The sequence below is a fragment of the Diplotaxodon limnothrissa genome, linkage group LG6, assembly GCF_057381915.1.
Source record: "Diplotaxodon limnothrissa isolate DT_005_m linkage group LG6, D_limnothrissa_male_GT1.1, whole genome shotgun sequence".
NCBI lineage: Eukaryota > Metazoa > Chordata > Actinopteri > Cichliformes > Cichlidae > Diplotaxodon > Diplotaxodon limnothrissa.
Window position 1 is genome coordinate 27,286,306 of NC_140601.1, and position 27,225 is coordinate 27,313,530.

Genomic DNA, 27,225 nt, shown 5'->3' on the forward strand with positions numbered 1-27,225 from the left:
TCTGTGATAGTCCTTGGCCGAACGTGTGTGCTGTGTGGGTGTGTGTACGCAATCGTGACTAAAACCGTGTTTGCCTTTACGTGTGAAAGTGCGCTGCAGAGATGACAGAGTTGTTTTTCTTTTCTTTTTTCCTTTTTTTTAAAAAGAGTGTGTGTGTATCTTTATTTAGCTGTGTTTGTATGTGTGTGTATGGGTGTGAAGGTGGCTGCAATAGTACTGGCTGTCTTTGAGCATTGGCGTTTTGTGTGTGAGTGTGAGTTTGGCAGCCAGGTCCAACGTGGTGCTAACGTTCAGGCAGACGGTGAAGGCGGCAGCAGCCTGCGGCCTGAGGGCAGGAGGCTCACGGCTCTGTTCGCTTTCTCTCTCTCTCTCACACACATACACACACACATAAATACACAAGCACACACACAACCTGGGCTGCGGCCAAATGATGATTTCTGGCTACAATGGCCTTACCATGGCAGATATACCTCGACAGACTGTGTACAATACTATAAACAGTGACTCTTCTTTGTGCAAAATTCATTGCGCAAAAAACACAGAAATTTCATCTCATAAAAAAACAGTCACTCAAACACACACAGACACACACAAGCATGCAAATTCTTTCCTAGGAAAAAAACAAAACACACACACACACAAAATACATGCTCATATGAAGCCGCAAATGCCTCGCTCAGAATAATGAACGCTTACTTGCCAGAGCACGCTGGACGTATGCCCCTGACACACACTAACAAATTCTTTTTTATTACTGTTGATACTACGTTGTCATGTAAACAAACCCCAAGAAACAGATGAAGAAAAGAAAAATATTAAAAGAACAAAAACGTACCCGCTGTTTTCTGTGGGAACAAAAGCAAGCAGGGACTTTCACTTTGTTAATCTGAGAGATAAATCTTTACTTTATTATTTTTTTCTTACCTTTTAACTGCTTAGTTATTACTTTAACGTTCCCTCCGTAGTAGTAAAAAGGGTTTTATTATGTCTCTGAATATTTTTACTTTTACGTTATTCTTTTTATGTTGTCATTGTCAGCCAGCCCCCCAGCCAATTCACTGACCCTTGTCATTTTCTATATTTTACTATATTGCAAATTATAGTGTGTTGTGTTTCAAATTGTTAAAATGTTAGCGCGATCCTAAAAGCACACCGACATGATTACATGTGGCGAGTGTTTACGTGCTGGCATCCCTCTCAATTAGTGTCTGATGTCCAGTTTCTCACATACCTGGCGTGTGGACGAAGTAGGCCAGGTAGAGGTCCAGCTCCTTGACGGACACTCCGATGTGGTGTGGCTGGACGCACAGGCCAGGGTTGGTGCACTGCGGTGACTTGACCAGTCGTTCTCCGTCCGTGCTCTCCAAGGGGCTGCCCTTAAACAGGATGACCATCACCAGGTCCAGCCGCCACACCTTGTCAGCCTGGCGCAGGCAGTCGATGCGACGTATTTTGCCCTTCTGGTCGGGGTTGGACAGCACGCAGCAGGGGGGCTTTTTGCCCGTGATGGTGAGCACAAAGTCCTCACGGAACTCAGGCCGGATGTCCTTGCGGAGCTTGGCCAACAGGCGTGAAGCCCACTTCTGCTTGATCTCTGGCTTCTCTCCCAGCAGTTCATCCTTCACTGCACGCTCTTCCTCCTTGGACATGCGCTTCTCGTGCTTTTTGAAGTATTTACGCTTGCGGGCCTGCAGGTTGAACCAGGTGTAGGCGAAGGCGCGGACATGGGGCAGAAGGGCCTCGATGAAGGGGTGGAATTCATCCTGGATGAGGGAGGAAGATGGGGGGAGGGTGGATGAGGAGAGGGAGGAGGGGGGGAAGCAGGAGGAGGCATTGGAAAGAGAGGGGGAGAATGGGGGAGAGAAGGATGGGGAGAGAGGGAGAGGGGGTGAGGAGGGAAAGAGAGAGGAGAGGCAGTTAGCACCGGCGCGCAGCATGGAGGAGCGGCGCCTGCTCCGTGTGAGTGGAGGGAGAGAATGAGAGGCGCAGAGAGAGAGGGAGAGAGAGAGAGAGAATGAGAGAGAGAGAGAGAGAGAGAGAGAGGGGGAGACGGAAAGATACCTTGCGCTCTCTAATACAGACACATCGCACCGAAGGACACACTTCACAAACCACTGAACAACACATCACTGAATGACTGAGGTAAGAGATGAGACAGAAAAAATATGAGACTTGTCTCCATGAGATATTTGTGTAAATGTTGTTTGTCTGGTTAAATATAAACAAATGTGCTAGTTATAAATAAAAAATAGTGCAATCCTATTCCATTACTAAACATAAACAGTATTATTCTCAAAAGCAGTATAGTAAGTATCAAAAAGTCAAGTAAAAACACAACATTTCTAAAACATAATCCAAACTGACCACGCGTATTATACAATGCTTAAAACACTAACATAATCAAGAAGAACGCACATGCCAAATTCTGATTAATAAAATTAAAGCCGTCTCGCTGAAAAGCCACAACATAAAATATTTGTCCATAAATAATACAACTGCGCCTGCACTCAAAAGTGCTTAACAGTAACGATCAAAAAATATTTGTGAATAAAACAAGAATTACATGGTAGTTACCATTTTGCTCTCTCATCATAAATTCACCCCGTCGATTGCAAAGAAACTTAAAATGCAGAGCCAGTACAATAACTGGATTGTAGAGTCAAAAAAGGCGCTGAAGTAATGCTGAAAACAAAAGAGTGAGGAAAAAAAAGAAGCAAAAAAAAGAAGCTGATAAACTGTCCAATAAAAGCAGCAGGGGGCAAAAAAGCTGAGAAAGAGGAGACAGGCCAGGGGGTGCAGTGTAATACCAGCACAAGAACACAGGAGGTACTGTAGCAAGAGCTGCAGGAGAGGTGCTGTGCAAGAGCAGAGCAGAAGGAGTGTAGAAAGTTTAGCAATCTCTGTGTCTAAAAGGATGAAAAAAAGGAGCTGGGTGTGCACAAATAAAATAAAACAGATAGTGCAGCAAAATAATAAAATTGTCAAAAATTAAAACAAGCTTCTTTCTTTGTTTGCAAAAACATGCAGAGAAAATATCTTGATGAAAAACAAAAATAAAAAAAAAATGGCTGGCAAAGCAGCGCGTGCTATTGGTTCAATTCTGATCTGCATAAGACTCACGCAGAGGGAGAGAGAGAGAGCTGGACAAGGGGGGTGCGGACAGAGGAGAAGAAGGGAAAAAAAAACAAAAACAAGAGGACCGAATCAATGTTGGAAGACTGTGCACGACCGCTGGCAAACCCGAGTGCAGCTTCTTTTTTCCCCCTCTTTCTCTCCAACTCTGTCTCTCTCTTTCTCTCTTCCTCTCCACTTTCCGTCTCTAACCATTGACTGAGTCTGTGCCAACACGCAGAGGGCCCACCTATTTGGCATCGAGTCTCAAACAGCCCAGCCAATACGCACGCTCAAAGCACTGAAAAGGAGGGAAGAGAGAGATGGCAGAGGGAGAAGCAAAGAGGTGGGGGTGTGGATGGTTGGTGGCTGGTAGTGGAGAGAGGGCGGGAGGGGGTGGATTGTGTGTGGTGCAGGCAGAAGGCACGTCATTAGCCAAACAGACAAGTTCCAATCTAGTGCAAAGGCAAAGTCCAGAGGATATTAATTTTACATGCATCCAGACAGCACCCGCCTCCTAAAGCTCCCCCCCCCACACTTCTCCCTCCCTCACCACCTTCGTCACCAACATGGTCACAGCCATCCCAACAAACCAGCTCACTCTCTAACTGCACCCCCCACTCCTGAAACACCCCTCTCCCGCTCTCTCTCTCTTTCTCTCTCTCTCTGCTCGCGTTACACCACCTTGGCATGGGATGGCATGAGAAAACACAGACCCAAAATCCCACTAGACCCTGAGACCAGCAGCTGCTCCTGGATTTACCACACAAACAAAGAGAGGAGGGGGGAGAAAAAGACCCCCCTCCACCCCCCAAAACAAAAAATACCATCCAAAAACATGCTCTCCTGTTTCAAAATGCAGTCTTACATCCAAACTGGCCCCTTCGCCTCCTTTTTTTCCTTTTCCTGTTACTCCACTTTAATAGCTCCAGCACCATAGAAACAGAAACACATTAAAAGTTTCTGTTATCAAATTGGAGAGTTGTCTTGTTTGTGGGTGAGAAGCTGGATCTGATTGACAATGATGCCTCAAAATGCTGTGGTGGATGGGTTTATGCAAGTAGCCTATATAGCTTAAGCCTTATAAAACTATCAAAAACAGACTACACAGCTTCCTGTAATTGCAAAGTTGAGTCGAATGCATTCAGCTTTAGATATGCTGGTCTTTATAATAGTAAGGACAATAATATTTTCATTCTGCAGCCAGTTAATTGCCCATATTTTCATCGTGCTGCATTATGAATCCCACAATGACACATAATTGGGACTTAACAGCAGCAGAAAGTGAGGGAGCATGGGCCTGCGTAGCTGCTCTGGACAGCAAGTTGTCTCATCCTCATTGGCTGACTCACACGACCTCAGAGGTACAAGCTGTGCCCAGAGCACCAGGCGAGAAATATCTGACACAAAGGCTCCCACCGAGGGCCGATTCAACATAATCGGATGCATTTGTCAGAAAAATAATATCTCTGTGATGATTTGATGTGAAATACGTAAGGGCTGCTCCACTCCCTAGAAGTGCATTTAAATGTCATTCTCCCAATTTACAAAAAAGGAACACATTTACCCATTTACGCAGTCCAAATTACATGAATTAGTCCACAAGGCTCACAGGAATTACAGAGACATTGTCAAAACTGGAATCTTGACAGTGGGCAGCCATAAAAAGCTAACTTGTCATGTGGCAAAGTTGAGGGTCCGTTCATTTGATTGTGAGTTGAAGCCCCCTGCTGTGCAACGGGACAGGCTGTCTGTGTGAACGCCCTACAAAGGCCAGAGTCCTCTGGTTGGCTCCCAGGACCATCAGATTTAGCCTGGCCTGCTCCCTCTGTCAGCGTCTGACAGAGGAGCTGCAGCCTGGATGACTGGCTGGTCCACTGAATGGCTGACAAGCTGGCTGCCAGGTTGGCTGAAAGGCCGCATGACGGGCTGGGTGAATGACTGGTTGGCTACCCAGGTGGGTAGCTAGCTGGCTAGTTGGTTGCCTGGCTGGCTGGCTGGCTGACTGGCTGCTACTGTTGGGGGAGGAAGGGGGGTACAGACCCCATCTGGACCAGGCTGAGCCGGGCCGGGTGCCGATTGTTCGTGCTAGCATACGCCTGCCTCACACAGCCACGCTGAACACGTGAATAATGTGGGAATGAGAGAAGATGGTGGAGGCAAGAGAAAGAAAAAAAAAACAGGCAAATGGAACATGAGGAGATGGAATTAAATAGGATGTGTGTGTTTGTTTTTGTTTTTGAAGAATAATAACGGAGGTGTGTTTGCCACTTATTTGAAAAGACTGAAGGGATCTAGACTTTTTTAATGAATGGGCCACAGACAAAGAACAGGAGAGCTATGTGCCAAGCACTGCAGTTACTTCCTCAATATCATCACATTACTGACAAGCGAAATGATAACCAAGATTCATATCAGGGAAATGAAAACCAATCCATTGTCCGAAGCGACGTGTTTTCTTTAGCGGATGAGCCCTGAGACATTTTTTGAACAACATAACTCCTGTTAAATCTTCATACCGCAAAAACAGGATGAAAAACTGAAGGTATCCTATTACGAGATAAAATTTTATCTGTAACATTAAGCAAATAAACTGCAGATACTATGCAAAAAAACAATACCCCTACAAGCCCCCCCCCCCACCCTTTTAAAATCACTTAGTTAAATCTGCTACAGGGCCTCCTTCTTATGATCATAAACTGGACCAAATGCAAAATTATGCACAGCCATTGAGGTTTGTGCACAAATTGCAGTTAAAGAAAAAAAATCTTTTATTATTTTGGCTAAGAAATCAGTCTGTGTGGCACCCCGCTGTTTAATGTGTCCTTTTTTTGACATTTTCAAACCCGCAGCTCCTTCAGCTCATTAAGGAAGATTTCTCCTGTTTGCCCACAATTCTTCACGGCAGAAGAAACAGTGGCAGTTTTTCCAGGCCTGAGCCACGGCGCTCTGTAGGTATCTGCGCTGCAATAATGTAAGAGAGCGCTCCTCTTATCTCTGCATGCCATGCTCTGTCTTTCAGAAAATGACGACCTTTGTTCGGTCAGTCCGGGCGAGCCAATCTCCACTCACTCCACTCCAGCCCTGACACGTTACAAACGCAGAGAGCAGCAGAGAAATGAAATCCAAACTCAGGTTTTATTGAGGCTTCAAGCACCAACAAAACACCAGAGTTAAGAAACCTATAAAAAAATAAATAAATCACCGTGTTCAACAATTCGGAGAAAATTAACAAGAGCGCTCCGTTTGAGTTTACTCATTAAACCAGTTTGTCACGTAAGGCTGGCTCGGGGATTACTTTAACTGTTTAAATAGCAGGGGCTACGAAATGAGGCCAAAAATTTAATTAAAATAGCATTAAATTCGAGTCAACATTAAATCCTTTAAATGAGAAAAACCCCTCTGTGTGGCCTATCCTCCATCAGAAAAGGGCCTGCACCTCGTCTTCCTACATTTCCCAAAACACTATGAAAATTAATACTCTCACCTCTGAAACAACGAAGCCCACCATTTTCACCATCTTCAGAAAAAGAAAGGCAAAAAATGTTTAGCGTTTGGTTCTTGGCTGATAGCGCCCGTTAACCTCCACGACCGTCGTTCCCAGCATCCGTCGGTCTGTTTCTGAATTAGACTTTTTATGTTGCTCTGTAAAAATAAATTGCAGGCCTTGAAGTCGACTGCTCTAAATACGAAACCTGTTCAAATCAAACGTCCCTCTTTCTCACGCCAAAAAAAGAGCTCTGAGGCTGTCTCTGTTGAGAGGCCTACCCACTACAAAGGGGGTCAAACTAATGATAAACTAATAAAAATGTATGCTAGTTCAATTCCTGCTGCTAACATAGGCTTAGCATTAGGCTATAAAGTGTGACCTCTGTGAAAACACATGTTAATCAGAGTAAAATCAATCACAGCTGCTCTAAAGCGTTTATGCGGCTTGCTTCTTTTTTTTCATTACATATTTATAAAGAGCCTCAATTTAGCTATAAGAAATATCGATCGATTTTAGAAAGGAGCAATAGTTTCTACCCGCCTCAGTGTTTACGATGCAATTAATTTTAACAAGCATAACTTTGGCCTGTTTCCCACATTGTCGTGTTTACCTGAGATGAATTTGCGGTATCAGTCTAAGTGTGCAAATAAATATCAAAGGAGCAAAAATAAACTCAGGACACGTGGGAGGAAATTTCTCGACACTTAGGCCTGCTTTATGCCACATCCTGCACGCTGAGGTAACAGTAAGAAAGCAGACATTACATTCTTACATTTGATGTCAGTGTTTTGCAGGTGAAATATTTCAGGTTAATAGCAAAAAAGGGTGTTTTATTTATTTTCTTCTTTTAAATTGTGTGATTCAAAGTCATGCAGAAATTTAAAAGAAAAACTTAAAACAAAATTCATGTAATAAATGTCATTTGCTCATATTTTCTTCATGACCTAAATAATTTACATTTTTAGAGATTATTCAAATTTTAAAATCTGAGCTTTCTATAACAAGTTATTTTTTTAACCTTACTTGTAATTGCCAAAATAGATTAAATGCTGTCAATTTATTATACATTTGAAACTAAGTAATACCAAAGACTTTTTAAAACTTTTTCAAGGGAGACATAATTTTTTCTTTAATAAGTTATTTTAAAAAGTGTTTTTTTTTTTTTAGCAATAATCAGTTAAAAAGGGGCATCATGAATGTGTATTATATTTTATAGCTACACCTAAATGTACCACTGCTCCAAATGTTGTTTTTATTTTATTTTACAATATATTTACTATAATATAAATTGAACCTAAACTTAAAATAATGTTTTAAGATTATGCAACCATATTGCTGAACGCCAGATTTGTCTGTTGAAGTTATATTTCTTTCACAGGTTTTCTGTTATTTTATATCTAGATGATCCTGTAAAATCAGGCTACACACACACACACACACACACACACACACACACACACACACACACACACACACACAGAGAGAGAGAGAGAAAAGGAGAGAAAGACGGAGAGAAAGCTCGTGAAATTTTCAGCACGTCAGGACATGTCACAACTGTAATTCAACTTTGACATCTGTTGTGTAAAATCACATATTGAAAAAGACTATGGTGATATAAAGGAAGCACTGTGAGAGATCTGAATCATTTTGTGTGTGTGTGTGTGTGTGTGTGTGTGTGTGTGTGCATGCATGCATGCATGTGCAAGTGTGTGTGTGTGTCTTCAAAAAAAACCATTTTCGGTTAAAGTTTCTTCAGTTGTTTTTGCTTTTTATAGGAATCAAATATTTTTCAGAGACTTGGTGAAACATGGAGTTCTAACTATTTTATGCCATATGTGTATAATGCCTTTTTAAAATTTGTACACAAAAGAAAATGGAAACAGCAGAGAGAAAAAAGTTTCGGTAAGAGAAATTTTCATGTTTCCTTCATATAAGAAACATGGGAAAATCGGGTGCACAGAGAGGACGCCTGATTGGATGTATCATCTCGCCATTAGAAGGTGGAAATTTAGTGACCTCACTGTTCTCGGAGATATTAAAAAAGGAACATCGAGAAGTTCATATGAAATGCGATTTCCTTGGGAACGCTAACAAAATTTATTTCCTTTTTTGTTCCATCACATTCAGACACAGACACACAGCATTTCTCTTGAAATGTCCTCCTTAATGTCTCATCCCTGCCACTCATTCGCTTTTGTCCTCAAAACCTTTTCATCCATTTCAATCCTTGGAAGAATTAAAAAAAGGAAAAACTTCCTCTTTTTCTGCTCTCTTCCTCCCAACGGCACAGATTGATGTTAAAAGTGTGTCTGCGCATCGTGTGTAATTACGCCTGTTTACACACTGAAGCATTACTATGTGTGAAAGTCTGGAAGCCATTTGTGGCATGAGGCTGAGAGAGAAAGACAGAGCAAGCGAGCTTTAAACAGCTCCAGAGACACAAGGACTGATAGCAAGCCGGGGCTTCTGACACAACTGCAGACCTGGGTAATTTTATACTCAAATATGTTTTCTCGTTTGTATGACGGGTTTGTCTTGCAGACTGTTTCAGCCTCAAATGTAAGCACATCAAAGATAAGCTCAAGGGCTCTTTGTGTTTCTTTTTAAGTATCCAAAATTTGTTCAGCCAGGATTTTCCTGAGGTTTATGTGGTTTTTCTATGACTCTGGTCCATTTGCATAAATTTCACCTTACACAGTTAATTGTAAACAGGGCTTTAACCTCACAAGTGAGTCATACTCCCAATTTATGTTCTGAAAATGTTTGGAGAACAGAATTAAATTTGGAGTCGGAGAACACAGCTTGTTAAATATATCTGAATTTTTCTCTTTAGATGTGGCAAACGCTAAATGTTTTGTGGGCACTTTAAAGAAGGCTGCGTGAAACGTTAGACTTTTGCCCCTCTGATCCAAAACTGGATGCTAATCCTGATATCAGTGCCGTCAATTAGAAAGAATGTTTAGATATTACAGCGCGATGGGAGCGCTCAAACTAAATTAGGAGGATCTGCACTGCATTTTGCAAACAACGATTTAATAAACCACTCCGACATGTAGCTGCAGCTAGACGGTATGGTATAGGATTACCGTACTCGCAGGCAATTCCTAAATGAATACATACAGTATAGATTACTACCGTATGTGTGGTTCTGTAGCGTCACCAAATGCACACGCGAACGAACAGATACTGCTGGAGGTGGCATTTTCCGACAGGACATTGCAATAGAACTGAATACAGCAATTCCCCTCGACAAGGGCAGCCATTCTTGATAAGGTCAAGTAGGCAGTGTGGCACTTAAGAGTGTGCGTGCGTGTGAAACACAGAGAGAGAGATTGAGGGGGGATGACAGAGTGTGGCAGCTTTTTGCCTCAGTAAAGGGAAGCCATAACGTCTGTCTCACACTTTCTGTCTCACTCCAAACTGAAGTGCATGCTGCACACACCTACAGCGTTCCAGTCGGCACATGCCAGCGGCACAGACTGGCTACCGTGCCCTGCCTACAGCTGCAGCAAGGGCTTTGAACCTCATGATTAGCAAATACAGCAGGAATCGAGCAGATAATGAAACCAGATATCCCCTCCCCGCCATGCCCTGCTCCAGCAGTAGCCAAGGCCTGCTACTCCTCGCACAAGAGATGCACTATTGAGAGACTTTCTCTCTCACTCTTTCACTCCCCCCTCATTCTTTTATTCCTCCCTGGTCCTCGTTCTGCCAGTCGGCAAGGCGAGATGCCAACCTCTCCCCAAAGCTGGGCAGAGTGCCCTCACCCTTTATGCAAATGATTCACCACTAGCCCAACACACACATTCATTCCGTGCCCCCCACCATCACCTACTCCTCCATTCCTTCATTTATTCCTTTCACCTCTTACTCTGCAATCCCTCTCTTGCTAACACTTTCCCTTTCCTGCACTTCATCTTGTTGTTGCACTTCAACTATCCCTCCCTCTGCTTTTTGCTGCTTCACTCACACTCTCACTCCGACCAATTTGCCTGAGCTCCCCCTTTCTTTCAGCTGCTATCCATCTTCGAGCATCTCTCTCCCTCCTTTCACCGTGGAACTCCTTTTTCTCGCTGCCTCTCCCTCGCGCAGCTTGACTCACCCAGATTCAAACTTGTGCACTCATTCCTCGCCCGGTTTCAGACAGGCAAGTGCAGAAACTAGCTTTACCCTCTTTCTCTCTCTCTCGCTCTCATACAGCCACTCATGCTATAACACATACCCTGTTTATATTTCTTAAAGGGAAAGAGTCTCTTCCAGAAATCCCTGTTTTTCTTGATCTCTTCCAGTTTTTATAACCATTATATCATCTGTCAGCATTTATCGCTAAGTAGATTGTTTGAAAGAAACTGTTTGGCACGATTGTCCGTATATTTCCTGTGAATTTATTACCTGTTTTGTGTGACTGATTGCTTCCTTGATTTTTCCCTGAGTCTTTGTTCAATCTATTAACACTCTCTTTTCACAAAAGGGGAAAAACTGCATGAGAGAAATTAGATTTGACATAATTACATGTTTTAAAATTAGCGTTCTTCTTCTTTTTTTAAAAATACAATGCTTTCAGAGATTACAAGTGTAGCAAAATAGACTTTCAAAATGTCGGTGAAACAGCACTGATTCCTAATATGCTTATTTACTAAGAATAAAATGAAATTGCTACAGCATTTTGTCACTAGACTGGCAGTCCGTCTGCTTTTTGTGGCTTCATTTTAGTTGGTTAAGAGTCAAATAGTCTGAAAACAATTTTTTATAATTCATAATCGAGTTTCTAAATGTAAAAACACACTTTTAGCTTTTGTTTTCGGGAAGCCGATGTTTTACAAGGACATAAAAGCACTGCAGATTGAAATTAACTGGATGAAAAGGGCTTTTATGGAGGAAATAACCCTAACAAACAACAGCCCGGTGACCACATGTACAGCTAGAACACTAAAAATGTTTGGAGCACTGACCCCCTGGCGTTACAATCCAAGTTCCACATCAGCTCCCTATCAGGAACTCCGAAGCTTGCAGATTTAATTCTGCTTATCATATAAGTTGGAGTTTCGCCCTTGATAGGTTGGCACTGTGAGGGTTAAACGGTGCCCGCTCCCTGTGGCATGATATGAGCTGGGTCTTTGCCCGCGCACTCTTGCTCGTCTGCACTAAGTTGGTGTTAGGGGTTAAGAGTCAGTTGCTGCTCCAAGTGGCTTCCTATGTGACTCTGATCCCATTAGGGCTAAAGGTGTCTGTTCCATATGGCCTCCTGAGAGCTGGGTCTTAATCTCTGCAATGCTTGATGGGGTTTGGCTCTTGATAGCAAGTTATGCATATCTCTAAGGCAGCAGTTTAAGGGTTAAAGGTCGCTTTGCCCATTTTGCACGGCACTGCCTATAGGGGCAGCCACCATGCCAGGCCAGAGGAAACTGAGAACACAAACACACGTGAAGTGAGAAACAAAGAGCCCTCAACCACACACACACAAATCATTGTGAAAGTTAAATCCTCTCAAACCAATGCTTTTCTTTTTTAAAGATGAATCTTCCATAAAAGCCAGGGGGAGGACAGACAGACACACCATGCAGACGGGCGCCTCTGGGAGAGTGTGTGTGCAGTTATCTCCTCTGTGACCACGCTTATTGACTTCCCCAGCCTAAACTACCACCTCGCTCAGACCTCAGGAGCACCACAGCACCACAGGCAGACAGCCATAAGTACATGTCCTCAGAGGGGACATAAAGTGGCGGGAACCCACCTCGATAAAAAGGCACCTCACAGCCTGGGAGGAAAAAATGAGGAAGGGAAAAAAAAACCTGGATACTGATCCAAACTTTAAATTAAGTTAAGAGTTTCACATATACTGACGATGCATATGTATTTGATTGTTGCAGTTATTACTAAAAATGCCATTTTCTCCACTCTAATTTATAGAGTATAAGTGCAATTATGAAAGTACAATTTAAAACAAAAGAACAGTATATCCTTTTACGCTGCAGTATATGGAAATAACTACATAATAGCTTGCATCTGGTTGATTTATAGGTGGTATTTTGCAATTGCCCTTAGCTAGAAAATCCCCCTATTGTGTTGAGAGTTGGTATAACATGTAAGTGGAGTACTGTTTACATGTAACCAAATGTGCCCTTGCAGTCCTTAAACTGGATCTTGCCAGATATGTCCGTGTGTGTGTGTGTGCGTGTGTGTTTTAATTCGAGTATCCTGCTCAGTTTTATTGTTCTAAAAACAAAAAAAATATTCGTCACTACAAAAAAAAAGTATTCCTGCAATATTATTTTAAGCGAAATTTACAGTTTTGCAGAGACTTGATAAACCTTCAGCAAAACCGGTCCGGTATGAAACAACAGGCAGTCTCCATTTATAAACATGTGATTGTATGAAAAGATAGTATCACAGAAAAGTGAGCCAGAAGGAAAGAGCTGGACTGAAAGCAGCAAGAGCTGCCACGTCAGATGCTGCTGAAGCTTCTTGGCTGTCAGGACTGAAAGACACACACGCAGAAAGATACACACACAACTGCAGTATGGCCTCCACAGACACACACACACATGCGCGCGCACACAGAAACACACCACTAACTCAAATACATACGCACACGCGCACACAAAGAAGGGTTTGCCTTTGCAGTGCTGTTTGGGGAGTTGGAGTCATCAGCCAAGCCTGACACCCCTGCTCAGTGTAGCCATCACCGCTGTCTTTCTGTGAGTCAACATGGATGGAGCCGCTCCATCAACAACACAAGCCGGCCCTAATAATAAAACGAGCAAATCCCTCACTCCAGTTTGCCTGCCATACGCCAGAGAGGGCCTGCCCGGGGTCTGATCATATCCTGTTAGGATTGCTTCTGGATTTGCACTTATAATTTGGTTACACTCTTCAAGCATTCAAATAAATATTTTGTTTACTAAATTTCAGTTACGGTATTCAAATGCTTTTAAAAGTCCCTGTGACCAGATTGTCGTAACAGTATATGCAAAACGTCCAAACATTTATTCGCATACACAGAGAAGAAAGCACAGTATGCCCTGGATCAGATGCAAAATAGGATTTGGCCTCATCTTTATTTAGGCTAGCTTTCCCATTCCTGGAGAAATTGCATTATTGAATACAACAACACCATTGTTTCAGCAAATTTTAGACGGGCTTTCGGCTTTATGTATTTCCAGAGAGGAAAATCAAAATGTGAACACCGTTTTTCACTCTGAAGCAGAGAAAAGGCTCTTGTGCAGAGATTTGATTCTCCAGATAGAGTAGGCAAACGGTGCCAAGTGCTAAGTACTATAATATGGTTATGATGCATTAGCATTCCTTCACATCACCAAAGAAACCCAATATGTGTATATCAAGTATTTTAGACAGCGGAGGAACAGAAAAGAGGCAGAACGAGAAACAGAGAAGGGAAGGAGGTCCAGAAGATGGAAAGCCAGGTAAAGGATTAGCATAAAAAGCCAATAGGGAGTAAAAAGTTGCCCATTGAGCAGCATTCCAATGGACAAAGCCTGGTGAATGGTGAAACTGTTTAAGATAGCTCGTGCTGTTCTCAGGAGAGGCAGACAGGGAGTTAGTAAAGTGGCTTTTAAGCTCACCAAATCCAACATATCCCAGATAAGACTATGGCTCCTCCTGAGGGAATGAAAGAAAGGAGAGGGGGCTGGAAAGAATGAGGTAAAATACACAAGAAATGGTTGAGGTAACAGATGTAATGCGAGCAAAAAAGAGAGCTGGGGGAGTTGATGAGGAATGATAGAGAAAAACAAAGATAGGCAAACACATCTATTAAAAAAAGGGGGGGCAGAAAAAGAAAAAAGTATAAAGAAATGAGGTGTATGAAAGTGAGAGCGTCTTTCAAATGAAAACACATGTGAGTTTTGGTGTTGCTTGAGCCCGTCTCAGAGAGTGCAGTGAATGAACCCAGAGACACCGAGCGGCCCTGCCTTCGTCTCCAGCGGGATTTTATCACCTGCATGAAAAGCAGCTTGAACACACATTGGCCAACATCATCAATCTCCGCTCGGCTGTGTTATAGGAGGAACCTGCGCAGGCTCTTTATGTACCTTTTAATGCTTGGATACTTTTCAGGTAACAAACTCATGAAGTAAAGTTGCAAAACTCCTTCTAAACGCACACGTATTTACAATTCCTTAAAAAAAAAAAAATTTCACCCGACAAAAAAGGAAAAAAAAACATTTTCTGTTTTTTTGGATAGTTTACAATCTTAACTGCACCACTTAAAAGACAGGAGACAGGTGCACACATGCACACAGGCCAGAAATTAGAGAGTAAACAAACAAGGGTTCATTTTAATCATCCCTAGCCTGTTTATTTAGCACCGGTCAGGATTTAACTAATAAACCTTTTTAAACTCCATTGCAAAAATTCCTTCTTTTTCGACTGCAGGAAGAACATTCAAACAGTATTAATTCCTCTGCTGGGAAAAGGGACAGCCTTTTCCCGGAGCAATCCATAACATCTGAATATAAAAATAAATATGAAGAGCGGGCGCGCTCGTAACCCCAAAGTGAGGAGGGAAAAAACCTGCCGGGAAGTTTGATAGTGCTGTATGTTTTTCCCCTGTTTCGCTAGCATCTGGGACCTTTTTCAGTTACTCTTGCTGTGTTTGAGTACTTTAAACTGCCACCATTTCTCTTTTTGCCGACCTCCTTATTAATTTTAATCAGTCTTTTGATTAAGGTTGCCCTATTCTATTTCTGTCTTCTTTTTCTTTTTTTTTCAATCTTTTCCGTCACTCCCTCACTGCCTCTCTCGCTCTCTGCTGGACGCCCCAGTGCCAGTTAACACACCACAAGCCAGAGGGAGGACCGCAAGAATGCTTAAATCAGCATAATTAGGCCTGTGTGTACTTTAAACACACACGTTTCCCCCAGTCCTGGACCCCTGCCACCCGTACACCGCTGTGTACGCAGCCACGGCCTGTCTCTTTGAGTCAATAAACACAAACATATCAGCAGTCAGTCTCACAAACGTTTACACAGTATACACAGGCATACATATGCAATACATGAGGTGAAAAATGATGCAGTATCCTTCTTCCACCCAAATGAAGCTACCTCCCTCATAGAGCTGTCACCCCCCCGCCCGCCCTCCGGGTCCAAACCACCATCACCACACTAACAGTTTGACCCTTTACACTGCGTAGCTGAAGGGGAGGGAAAAAAATGAGTTGAATACGCGGGTGGGGGTGGTGGGGTTTACTCTGCACGTCCGCTCAAACATTTCCATAAGCGAGCCCGGTAAAAATTAAGCACGAGCATGCACTGAAACAATGGCAAGGGATCTCGATTGGGTTTGTGGTTTTGTCCCACACACACACATCTGTATGTGTTTTAGGTTTCAGTGGTGCATTAACAAACAACAGCCTCCCAGCGAATCCAGAGTTCTGAGCTGCATATGGGGATTATCAGTAGTCATTACAGACCATTTAATAGCAATCAGCATAATCAAAAATGAATCAGTCCTATCATGTGAATTTCAGATGGCTAATATCACTGCCTGGATTGATCATATTAGTTAAGATGGAGGACTGATTAGACAATATTTGGCATTTCGTTTTACTTAAATGATCACACGGAGACCCGCACGCTTTGGAAAGAAGCTCAAACTCTTTACTCACACATTTATTTTTGTTTCTTTTGGAGTTTTTTTGTGTTTTTTTTTTTTTTGCCATTTATAAGAATATCTCTATAACAGAGCTGACACCCATGAACGAAGGCGCGCTCAGTACAAAAGTCTGAAAGTCAGCAGCTACACAGCGTTCAGAGGCATCCAATCAAAACATTACACTCCCTCCCACAGGAGTATAAACAGCGACTGCTCCCGAAGAAGCTTCAGGTGCAGATGGACACTGCGAGCGAGGCCTGCACTTGCACAAACAGCTCCAAACACAGCAAACCCCAATCTTGTGAATCGAATGAGAGGAAGCGTGCCAAACATGAGAGGCCGGATACACTTTAATTTATTCGATATTCTAATTTCCTCCCTGAAGTTATGCACAGAGCACAAGTACCTCGTGAAGAGCGATACGCTCACCCCTCTGACTTTGGAAGTACAGTGGCGTTTCCATGGAGTTCATATGTCATGCAAGCAAAACATGGACCTAATTTGATTTCCATTTTTGACATCGGCCGCCTCAAAAACAGATAAATCTTATGTGGCCTGAGCTTAGTTTCTCCAGAGAGTGATTAGAACACTATGCTCGGTCCACTTAAGAAAAAAAAATTGTCAGCAGCATTTGATCAAAGTGGTGTGATACTGTTTATATGAGGGTACACAGTGAAAACTGGCCACAAAGAAGCCACTCTGTGTGTCTCTCTCCCTCTGTCTGTGGCCTCTTTCTCTCTGCCTCACACACACGGGGCACGAGCACACTCATTTCTCTGTTTGTGTGCTCACACAGCTGTGGATCTTGCGCTGGGTTCAACCAAGGTAAAGATATGGTATATTACGCAACGGCTTATAGATTTTTCCACCCCTGGCGAGCTGCCAGCGCTCTCAACAGGAGTGAGAGAGAGAGAGACAGACAGAGTGAGAGGGAGAAAATCAGAGAGCAGCACACTTTGTTCCACAAAGTCTGACTCACTAACTGGATTCCCTGGCTGCAGTTGGAACTACAGACCTCTGTGTCCGCAGATACACTGCGGACACATGGCTGAACAGAAATGTGTGTGCACACACATGTGTGTGCGTTACTTAATAATACGGGGAATTACAATTGTCAAAGAGAATCACGGTGATTGGGAGTTTGCAAGCGCATCCGTAACAAATGTCAGACATGTTCGTTTGGCCCGGTTGATTTTTCGGCTAACGCTCCCGTGGCTGCTGCAGCCCTGCACCGCAATGCCTCTTCTAACTCACACAAATGTACACAGAGCCCAGTCAAAAATAAATGACCTTAGCCAGTCATTCAACACACTGGGCTGTCGTGGCTATACAGCCTGCCCTATATATTGCCATCAATAACCATTTAAAAATACAGTAAACATATTGGCAAAGGCTTAGGTGTCGAACAGTAGCCTGCGATTGCTTTGCTTGCATTTAATTCGAAATGCCTACACTTTTATGATCTGTTTGTTTAAGGAGAACGCCAACTTTTTCCGACGAGGCAAAACAATCACAAGGCTGTTTTAACTGATTGGGGGGGGAAAAAAGCACAAATAAATGTCTTTGACATGAACAACAGAAATGTGCACACATGACAGACATTTTGGTGCAGACTACTTCCAAAATGAGACTTGGAAGAGTCAGCAAGAGCAGCCCAATCTGTTTTGAATCTGACGCTCGCCTGTCAGGATGATCAATCAGAATGTTTTCTTGATTTTCTTACTGAGTACGTGACATGCATATGTTAATGAAACTTGCACTCTTCTCATATCAGCCTCGTCCATATTTTCCCGCCTGGATTAAGGAAGGAGCCATACTGTTCACACGCAAGGAAACAGAATTGCTTTCACTGAGCTGATTTGGCCTAGATCTCACTCACTGAGGTTTCCCCTACTCTTTTAATTGGGCTCTTGATGCTCGAAATAGGGTATACTTCCTCTAATTAGCTATATCTATAGCGTATGGGAGGGTGATGAATGCATGCATGTGTAAAATCCTCTTTTGAGCAACTCCAAACTAACTAAGAGCTTTAATTTCACGCTAGGCTGCATTGTCCCATTCAGTGGGGTTACCCCCACAAAAAAAAAGGGAAAAAAAAGCCTCTGAGAAAATCAAAAAGAACGAAAAACACACCAACGGGTCACACAGGAGGGGGATGGAGCAAGATACAGGGAGAGGGTGAGACAAACAACAACAACAACTGAAGCTCATCCTCGAACAATGCCGATCACTCACTAACCGTTACTTCTCTTTAAAAGGGAGCTAATTGAGAAGGTGGAGGGGTGTGGAGGAGAAGGAGAAGTGGGGATGAAGGTGAAGGGGAGTCTGTCCCAAGCAGATGCAAGAGCAGCGCACTTCTTTGGCTCTTGCATCTTCTCATCTCTTGATTCCTTAGTGGTTTCTCACATTTCCCTCGTCTGATGATTTCATCTCTTTTGCTGGCAAACTAAAGTCTTTTCACGTTAAATGACTGTAAACTGCTAGTTGTTGCACCTCTGATTCTGAAACCTGAGAAAAAAATAACAGTCTTGCACAGGGAGGATATGCAATTATCAGTCAATCACACGAGCACTTTACACACTTAATTCGTACCCCAGCCAAGATTAAAATTATATCGCATAGTGAGCAAAGCCACAACAAAAGCTCTGAGGGACAATTGTGAAAATTTGATTTTGGAGCATTTTCCACCCCCGTGACGAAAACTGGCAAAGGCTAAAGTCGGAGCAGCGTTCCCAGTATCAGCACAGTGAGGGGATTTCGACTCTGCTGCTGCTGCTCCCGCTCCTGAACGCGTCTGTCTATCAGTCTATAACATTACGTGAGTGTTCATTCTCTTTTCGGATGAGTTTGCGTATCTTCATGCATACATGTGTGTGCAGTATGGCTCGGTAAACAAAACTATCTCAGACCAACATAAGACCGCTATAGGGGCCGCCTGCTACCACTGGCCACAGATCAACCTAAACCTAATCCACACTAGAAGGCAGAGGACAGGGAGGAGGTAACATGTGCACAAGGCCACACATAAACACGCGCATATCGGCCACACAAACACATGCTCATCCATCCAGAGGACAGCCACCTATTACCGGATTGTGCCAAGTGCCTCGGTTAAGCATGATAAATCCATTTTCTATGGGCAGTTGGGAAGACTGCACAGATAAGGGATAAACAGAGCGCCACTGTGTTGGATTTAAATCACCTCCAAGACAGATTCACCCACATTCAAACAAACACACACTGCCATAGGACGACTGTCCAAGAGCTACCTTAGGCTATAGGTCTGGGGCTTTATGGGTCCTTCAATTGCATATTTTTTTCTTTTTTGGTGACGTTACAAACAAAAACTCATAATTTTAGTATAGACTACCGTTTGACACTATGCATGTGATTTCAAAATTTTGAGTAACAATTTAAGTTAATTTAGGCACACATCAATCCCTCACACATATCAGGCACATTTATTGGTAGCCCGTGATCCAAATGTATTTAGACACTGCTAAACTGACATCATCATGTGCCATTTCTTATGCGTTCCTTCGTGCCTGCCTACCAGCTCTCACTCGGGGCCAAGGAGCGTAAGTTGGACCTTGTCTGCCTCTAGCAAAGGATGAATAAGTAAAAAGAACACAGTGTACCCCTGGGTTCTGCCTACAACTCACTGCCTGCTTGCCCTTGGCCTGCAGTTGGCCATTTTCACCCTGCTTACCGTCCACCACAACAGAGCTGTGCCTGCAAACTAGCTATGTGTGCGCAGGATTATAGGGAGTGTGTGTGCATGTGTGGGTGCAAAGTGATGCCGGTAAGGATTGGTATGTTACCAGATCATGCAGACCCACCTCGGCTTACACCAGCAGCCACTGACCGGTCCCAGTGAAACCAGAACCTACGCTGACGCAGGAGAGCCGTGGCCCAAAACGGGACGGAAAAACAAGTACTGTACGCACACAAAAAGCACACACTAGCAGGTAGTTAGCTGTGACGCCATGTGTCTTGAACATTTGACCCTTTGTGACAATGGCGACTTCTAGGTGGAAACAGGAAAAAGAACAATCTCAAAATTCGGCTTAAGAATGAATGTTTGATTTGGACAGTCTAACTGTATAGAAACTGGCTGTGTGAATTTCACACAGATTGCCACACATATTGTGCGCTGCTCCATATACAGTGATTCACTTGGCTGTTTGGTTGCGATAAAAATGCTTTTATCTCTATCACCAAAGATACTGTCTGCAACATCTTCACTCCCCCCCCCCTCTTCTTGTGCTATTGCTATATGGCACGGCTATTGTAGCCTGTGCACATTTCACTTCATGCTTCTAATGGCTCAGCCAATCGCACATGGCCGAGTGAATTTCAAGGACTCATTTGAAGTCCCAAAAAAATCTAAAACCCTTAAGAAGTGCGTATAATAGGACATGAGAATCAAGTGAACAAATAAAAATGTTCTGCGCGTGAACTGCGAGGGGAGCAGTTAAACAATCTCCCGGCACATTGTTAAACATTTCTTATTTTGCGGCAAAAGCTTCAGAATTTGGCGCTAGCAACCCATTTCATTTTGGATAAACGGGACTTAACAGCAGTCTGAAATAACCGAATTCAAAAACGCAGCACATAGAAGTTTTAATTAACGACGCCCCCGCCCCCCTCGACCTTCAAGCCGCATTAAAACTTCATGCAAATGCATTTCCCGTCACAGGGACGTGAAACAATGCCACGCGTACGCAAAAAAAACAAAAAACCAACTCCTGCTAATGTTTGGCAATGTTTTGCACCGCTACTTTGGCTCGTCGGTCCGTCACCTACCAGGCTATTCCAAAAAAGCTTTTATCAGCATTAATAATGCATTGTAGGTTGTTTACACCACTTTTACATGTTTTCTGTGATTTGTGAATTATTTACACGACAGTGATCAAGAACAAACTCTTAATGGAGTCACTGGACGAATGTGGAAGGATGGATGGATGGTTAGGCTACAAGCAATCTACATTACGCACGTCAGCATCCGTGTGTACACTCATGTGAACCCCCCCCCCACACACACACACACACACACACACACACAAATGGCGTGTATTCCGTTTTAATGACGCATCAAAAGATAATTAAAAAGAGCAGAGCATAAATTAATGCAAATGTTTAAGTCATGTTTCAATTACAGGTGTGAAAGAAGCAGGATGCACGGGCGTCTTTGGGGTTAATCTTTGACTGGTGTTATCTTAATATACTCGACATACAAACACGAGCTCTCAAGGAGATACGAGAGAATGCAAACAAACCAGCTTTGCTTGATATCTTTCACTAGACCCGTAGACGCAGTAACAGCAGCCTAAGCAGATCAATATGTATCACGCATATGGGCAGCACGAGTCCATGCGGCGCTCGTGTGAGAGGATCTGCTGCCAATTAATTTTAATTAATGGAAAGAAAGAGGAAACTCGATGCGGACCTCGCCTCATACCGCCAGGCTCGGAAAATTATCTGTACTAAATATGCAGTAGGGCTGCTGGACTTATTTTACGGGGCAAATCAAATGGGCTATTGATTATTAAATGTCATTCTGACTCTATAAAACCTGCAGACGGCAGAACAGTCAAGAGAAAGCGGGAAGAAAGAGAACGAGACCGACGCGTTTCTAGGGATGCCTGTGATTCCGGGTTTGTTTTTTGGTTTTTGGTTTTTTTTACGTAAAAACAAACTAACGGAGAAGAGACATACACACATGCATACACATTATACTTTAGTTTCAGTCAAAGAAAAAGCAAAACAGGTCTGGTCTGAAGGCCTGAAATAACTGTGAGAAGGAATCCTGCATGTTTTCCTCGGAGCTCTCGAAACCAGACTGTTCTGTTTAAGGAAAGGAATGATTACAATTCTCTGCTCCACTGCAAAAGGCTGTGCAGCTACAATATGGTTTGGAATACATTTTTTGCAAAACGTATGAATATTACAGTAAAGCATTTTGTAGGACTAAAAGAAACGCAGGGCTGCAGGCCGTGACCTTCCTGTATCATTGAAATGTAACACGCAGGCTGGAAGCCAAACTGTGATTTTATTATGTTTCAAAAGTCAAATTAATGCGCAAAAATTATACATCATAAGCCTTATAATTGGCATTTATTGCACTGCAGGCTGTAACTTACAGGTAACTGAAGCTTGTGTTTAAAAAAAATCATTTCTTACTGACAAATGGGCCGACTGATATTAAACGGTAATTATTAACTCCACCTTTAAATAAAGGCTTGCTGGTGACGTGCGTGCAAATAAAAAAAGTGCTTTTATCCCGGTGTGTGAATTTGATAAGCCGAGCGGCAGAAGGGGAAAACGGACCTGCGGTGGCCTGGAGCAGCAGGCTCGGCGCTCCTGTGGTCCTCATCTGTTAACTCTGCAGTGACTGTTCTAATATAACTTGAATAAACATAACTTTAAATGTATGTGCTCTGTCGGGCACAAAAAGTGCGGCGCTGTAAAGAAAATGAAAAAGGTCATTTACAGAGTGACCTTTGATCTCCCGAGGCCTGTGATATGATCTGTTTTGATTTACAGATAAAGGCTCCTTACGCACTGAAACAACACAAGCCGAGCTCATAAAGACAATGTATTCACTGTTATGAAAAATGAAACAAAAAGAAAAATAAAGCCTAAGCTCTACGTCACTTCTGTCAAAAAATCAACAAAGACAAAAACAAAGGTTTGAAGGTTGTCCTAGTCCTGTGTTTTCCTTTAATCTCGAGTTTATTTCTAGTGCACAGTTTACAGATATATATCAAAGGAACATTATAGGGTATGAGGTGAAACAAGATAATGCAGCGTTTTAGTGCACAGTGGCAGAAATGCTTAGAGGAAATGAGCCTTGAAAGGTCAAAACTAAGTCTGTAATTTCGAATTTAGGTGAAAACCTGTGAGCTAAATATTCACAGATCTCAGTTAAAAGCTGCAGTTTAAAGAAAATGTTTTAAAGCAAATTGATCTAAACTTTTTTTTAACTTAACTTATTCCTCTGTGTAGAACCTGTACCTGATCCACGGCCTTTAAAATTACGCACATTACATTCTCCCGCTTTTTTTAACCGGGAGAATCCCTAAAAAGCTTCCACCTATACTGACTTTCATACAATGATTATGCAAATATTACGGAGTGGTTCTGTTGTTTATTTAAAGGGCACCTCCGTTTTGTCATTAATCAATCTGACACCACCGAGAACACACACATGCACACTTGCCCACAATTTCTTATTTGGCTAAAAAAAAAAACCAACCCAAAAAACAATTAAAAATAAATAAATAAAATAAAGCACTTTGTTTTGTTTCTGCTGTTGCAGAATATGATAAATCCAGTTAAGATTGCATCTAGGACGTGACCCTTAAAGGCCCCCGCGGCTGAAAACTGGCAGACCACCCTACAGCCGTAAGTTAGAAACCTTAAAAAAAGAAGAAGATTTTACTACTCAAGAAGCTTCATTAAAACTCGTTCATGAGCTTTATGGATAAAACCGGTTATTGCCTCCGTTTGTCTGGAATTAGTCGCAAGCTGTCAGGACACCCAGCCCCTCTTCCCCTTTCTCCAACCTCCGTTTTATATAAAATAGATTTGGGAGAAGCGCCATTTTCTCTCCAAACCATGCGCAATGAGACGCACAAGAAAGCCCGTTGGAGGAGTGCCATTAAAAAGAAAGGGGGAGAGAGAGAGCGCGAGAGAGGGAGAGAGAGTGAGAGAGCGAGGGAGGTTAAACACTATCGGGGAAAAGAGAGCAGAGTTGGGAAAAGCTCCTTCGTACGCAGCAAATGACAAGTAGCAGCGCGACAGGCGACACAACACTGTAAACCACGTACAGTAAAAACAAACCGGAGGCGCGCTACACCGGGGGGGGAAGGGAAAAAAGCAAAGCGCCGGAGCCTTAAAACGGCGATTTTCTTCCATACCTGTGTCAAGCAGTAAGGGGAGTACATGTTGGAGTCTACAGATGAAATTTGGAGTTGCTGATAACAAAGTTGGATGGAGGTTCGCTGCGGTGCCGCATTGCAAAGCCGCTGTGGCTCAGTCCAGGCTGTAACCCCGCCTCACTTGCAGTGAAAGCTCCGCGCTAACTTTAGAGGAAAGTTTTTGCTGCTCTCTCTCCCTGCCTCCCTCCCTCCCTCTTTCTCTCTAACGCTCCCTCTCTCTCACTCACTCTCTCTCTCTTCCTCCCCGCTTTTCTATCAGATCGTCACAAACCTAACATTATGTTTGAAACGATCGTTATTTAAACGTTTCTTTTCTCTTTTCTTTTCTTTTTTTTCTTTAAGAATCAACGCTTCGCTAAATCCCCCAAAGAAAAGTCGCTTGAGCTACAGTATTCCTGCAGAACTACAGGGGCTCAATGTGCGCCTGTGGTACTGTGCGGGCAGAGCAGTCAGCTCGTTGTATTTTAAAGATAGTAATACTTTTGTAAATGTGGCATGGGATTTCGCTTATATTTTACTACATGATTTAAACACTTCGGAAGCAGAAATCTAAGCTTTTAGTTCTGTTAAATAATGTTTTTTATCTATCTATCTATCTATCTATCTATCTATCTGTTTGCAGTCTTTTGGTCATGTAAAAAAAACGGAATCTTTTTTTGGTGCAGGGATATTTACTTTGACAAAACTGTCTTAAAAATCTTTGCCAATCACTTGTGTTTGCTCTGGCAAACACAAGTGATTGAGGTGGCAGATTTCCTCAAAAAGATCCCTTTTCTGCTTTCATATCCTTTGCTCTTATGAAGAATGCAGAAGCAAACCCAAGTGTAACCAAAATAGAAAGACCAAAAAAAAAGAAGAAAGTTTTAAATTTACAGCTCAGATTATGCTGTGGTCCTTTGTCAGCCAGTCATCTGGATGGTGGCACAAAGCTTTCTGTGTACAAGCTATTTAAATGTCTTACAAGTTTGTTGAAGGGGGCCCGATTGTTAACTTGACTATGTGTTACTGTAAAGTAAACGTGCGCGGTAGGGTCGGCTTTTCATACTGCTGAAACATCTCATTAAATCTGGACCGCCTATTTTTATTTAATGCATTTTACAAGGTGTCAGAGCTCAACATGAGCCCTGACTCTGCAGCTCCGCTTTAGCTTGAGATGCTGCGTGCCGCTCGTTTTAACTAAAGAGCTCATCATCTGAAAGTTATAACCAGACTTAAATATTTACAATGGCAGGCGTATTCATGAACCTAAACAAGTCCAAAATTATTACAGCAAGTTGTAAATTCTGCTGTCTAAGAGTCATTTTTTTCAGCCATGATACATTTTGCTTTGCTATTTCTGCTTTTGTTTTTAACTGAATCCAAGTCATATTCCAGTATACGGTATATGTTTATGTCGACAAAAGATACCTGAACTTGTGCAAAGTGCTCTAAACCGGTCTCATTGTGCCTCTATTGTATGGAAGCAATACACTCTGGTTCTAATCAGGCTTGGCTTTATCCTCACCCGCTCCCTGCTCCTCAGCCTAATCAAACTCATATATGCAGGCAGAGTGCCTGCAATTATACATAAGCCTCTGCCTTGTGCATGTGTGTGTAAGAGTGTGTGTGTGTGTGTGTGTGTGTGTGTGTGTGTGAGAAGAGAGAGAGCGAGCATTAGTGAGAAGAGAGAGAGAGAGCATTAGTATTTGGAAGCATGCGTGTGCCTGTGTGTGAATACAATTCTATATGTGCAAGTCTCCGTGTGCGTATGTGTTCCAGTTGTGCAAAAGTTTTTGCTCCCACCCACATGTGTGCGCAAGGGTGCGGTTTTGGGGGTTGAAGTCACCCTCGTGCTTGGATGCCAAGTTTTTCTGGGGGGGGATGAAGCTGTGCAACTTTACGAGACCTCAGCCTATGTAGCATACATAGAAACCTACACCACAAACGCACATGCATATAGTGTACAGTAGAGACAGACACACACACACACTCACAGTTTCAGTGCATTCATGAACACAAATGTCTGTTGGTCAAAGATATATTGGCACAAACAACCAGAAAAAGAATTTCACCCAGAAGAAAAAGAGAGAAAAATCTAAATTGAAGTGAAAGACAGTAAAACATATTGAGGTGTAGTGTTCTTTTCCCAAAGTCTCTCCTCTTTCCAAACCACACCCCACCACGGCACAGGCCCAAACCCCAAAGCTTTTGTCCGCTCTCTCGCTTTCCCTCTTTTTCTTTCTGTCTACCCCATTTTTTCTCTTTCTCAGTGGGTCTTTTTAGTGTCACTTTCTCCTTTTCTGTCTCATAATCTTCAGCTATTCTCCCTTTCTTTAGTTTCTTTCTTTCTTTTTTTTGCTGTCCTCATCACACACACACTCTCCCTTTCTGCTGCCTGATTTTACTGGTTGTCTTTGTTTCTGGCTTCAGTCTGACATTAGGTGTCCATCTCAGTATTCAACACAGGCACTTGGCTGCAACAAACAAACTATAGCAACCGACCGCAGAAGTTACAAAACACTGACGCTTGGGCTTTCTTTCCAAACTCTCTGCCTATAATCAAACAGTCAGGTCTCAACATCACCTTTGAAAGCCCCTCGAGCGCACAGGGATCTAGTGGTTTCTGAGACTACGCTTGCCATTAAAAAGCACATGAGAAAACCATATGGCATGCCTAAAGTTAGCATGTTGCGGTCTCCCATTGACACACAGCACTACTCATATCCTTGTTGTTTACCAATGCCTGTGGCAAGGCCATTAAATATTGAATGTGATGTAGCATACTGATACTGCCATTAGCATGCTAAATGTGTGAGACAGGTGGTTGAGGCTGCCTTTCAAAAGGCAGGAAATATGTGAACAGAATATTGTGCAACTGTACCGTTTACTACGGCATACAGTGTAAATATTGTTTGAGTAAGCTGTTTACGTCTGCCTGCGAAGCGGCATGCCAGTCAAATGCATACAGGCATATGCAGTCAGAAAGACATGGCTGACCGGCCGCCACGGCTAACAAGCATATCATATACAGTGTGGATCCCAGAGACTATGGATCTGTTTGTGAGTGTGTATGCAGAGCACTGT

At 42.9% G+C, this 27,225-nt stretch overlaps 1 protein-coding gene across 9 annotated transcripts in view; it reads right to left on the reverse strand.

The window, feature by feature from the left end:
- Positions 1 to 27,225, reverse strand: part of LOC146630721 (nuclear factor 1 X-type-like) — a 110,275-nt gene that overhangs the window by 74,390 nt on the left and 8,660 nt on the right. For 5 of the 9 annotated variants that reach the window (XM_085354924.1, XM_085354929.1, XM_085354925.1 and 2 more), the window contains exon 3: positions 1,235 to 1,766. In XM_085354924.1, the coding sequence (XP_085211050.1) occupies positions 1,235 to 1,766 (532 nt within the window). Of the gene's footprint in view, positions 1 to 1,234; positions 1,941 to 2,577; positions 3,558 to 24,141; positions 24,364 to 27,225 lie in introns of those variants that run through there. The other 4 variants (XM_085354928.1, XM_085354923.1, XM_085354926.1 and 1 more) reach the window with 3 other exon arrangements.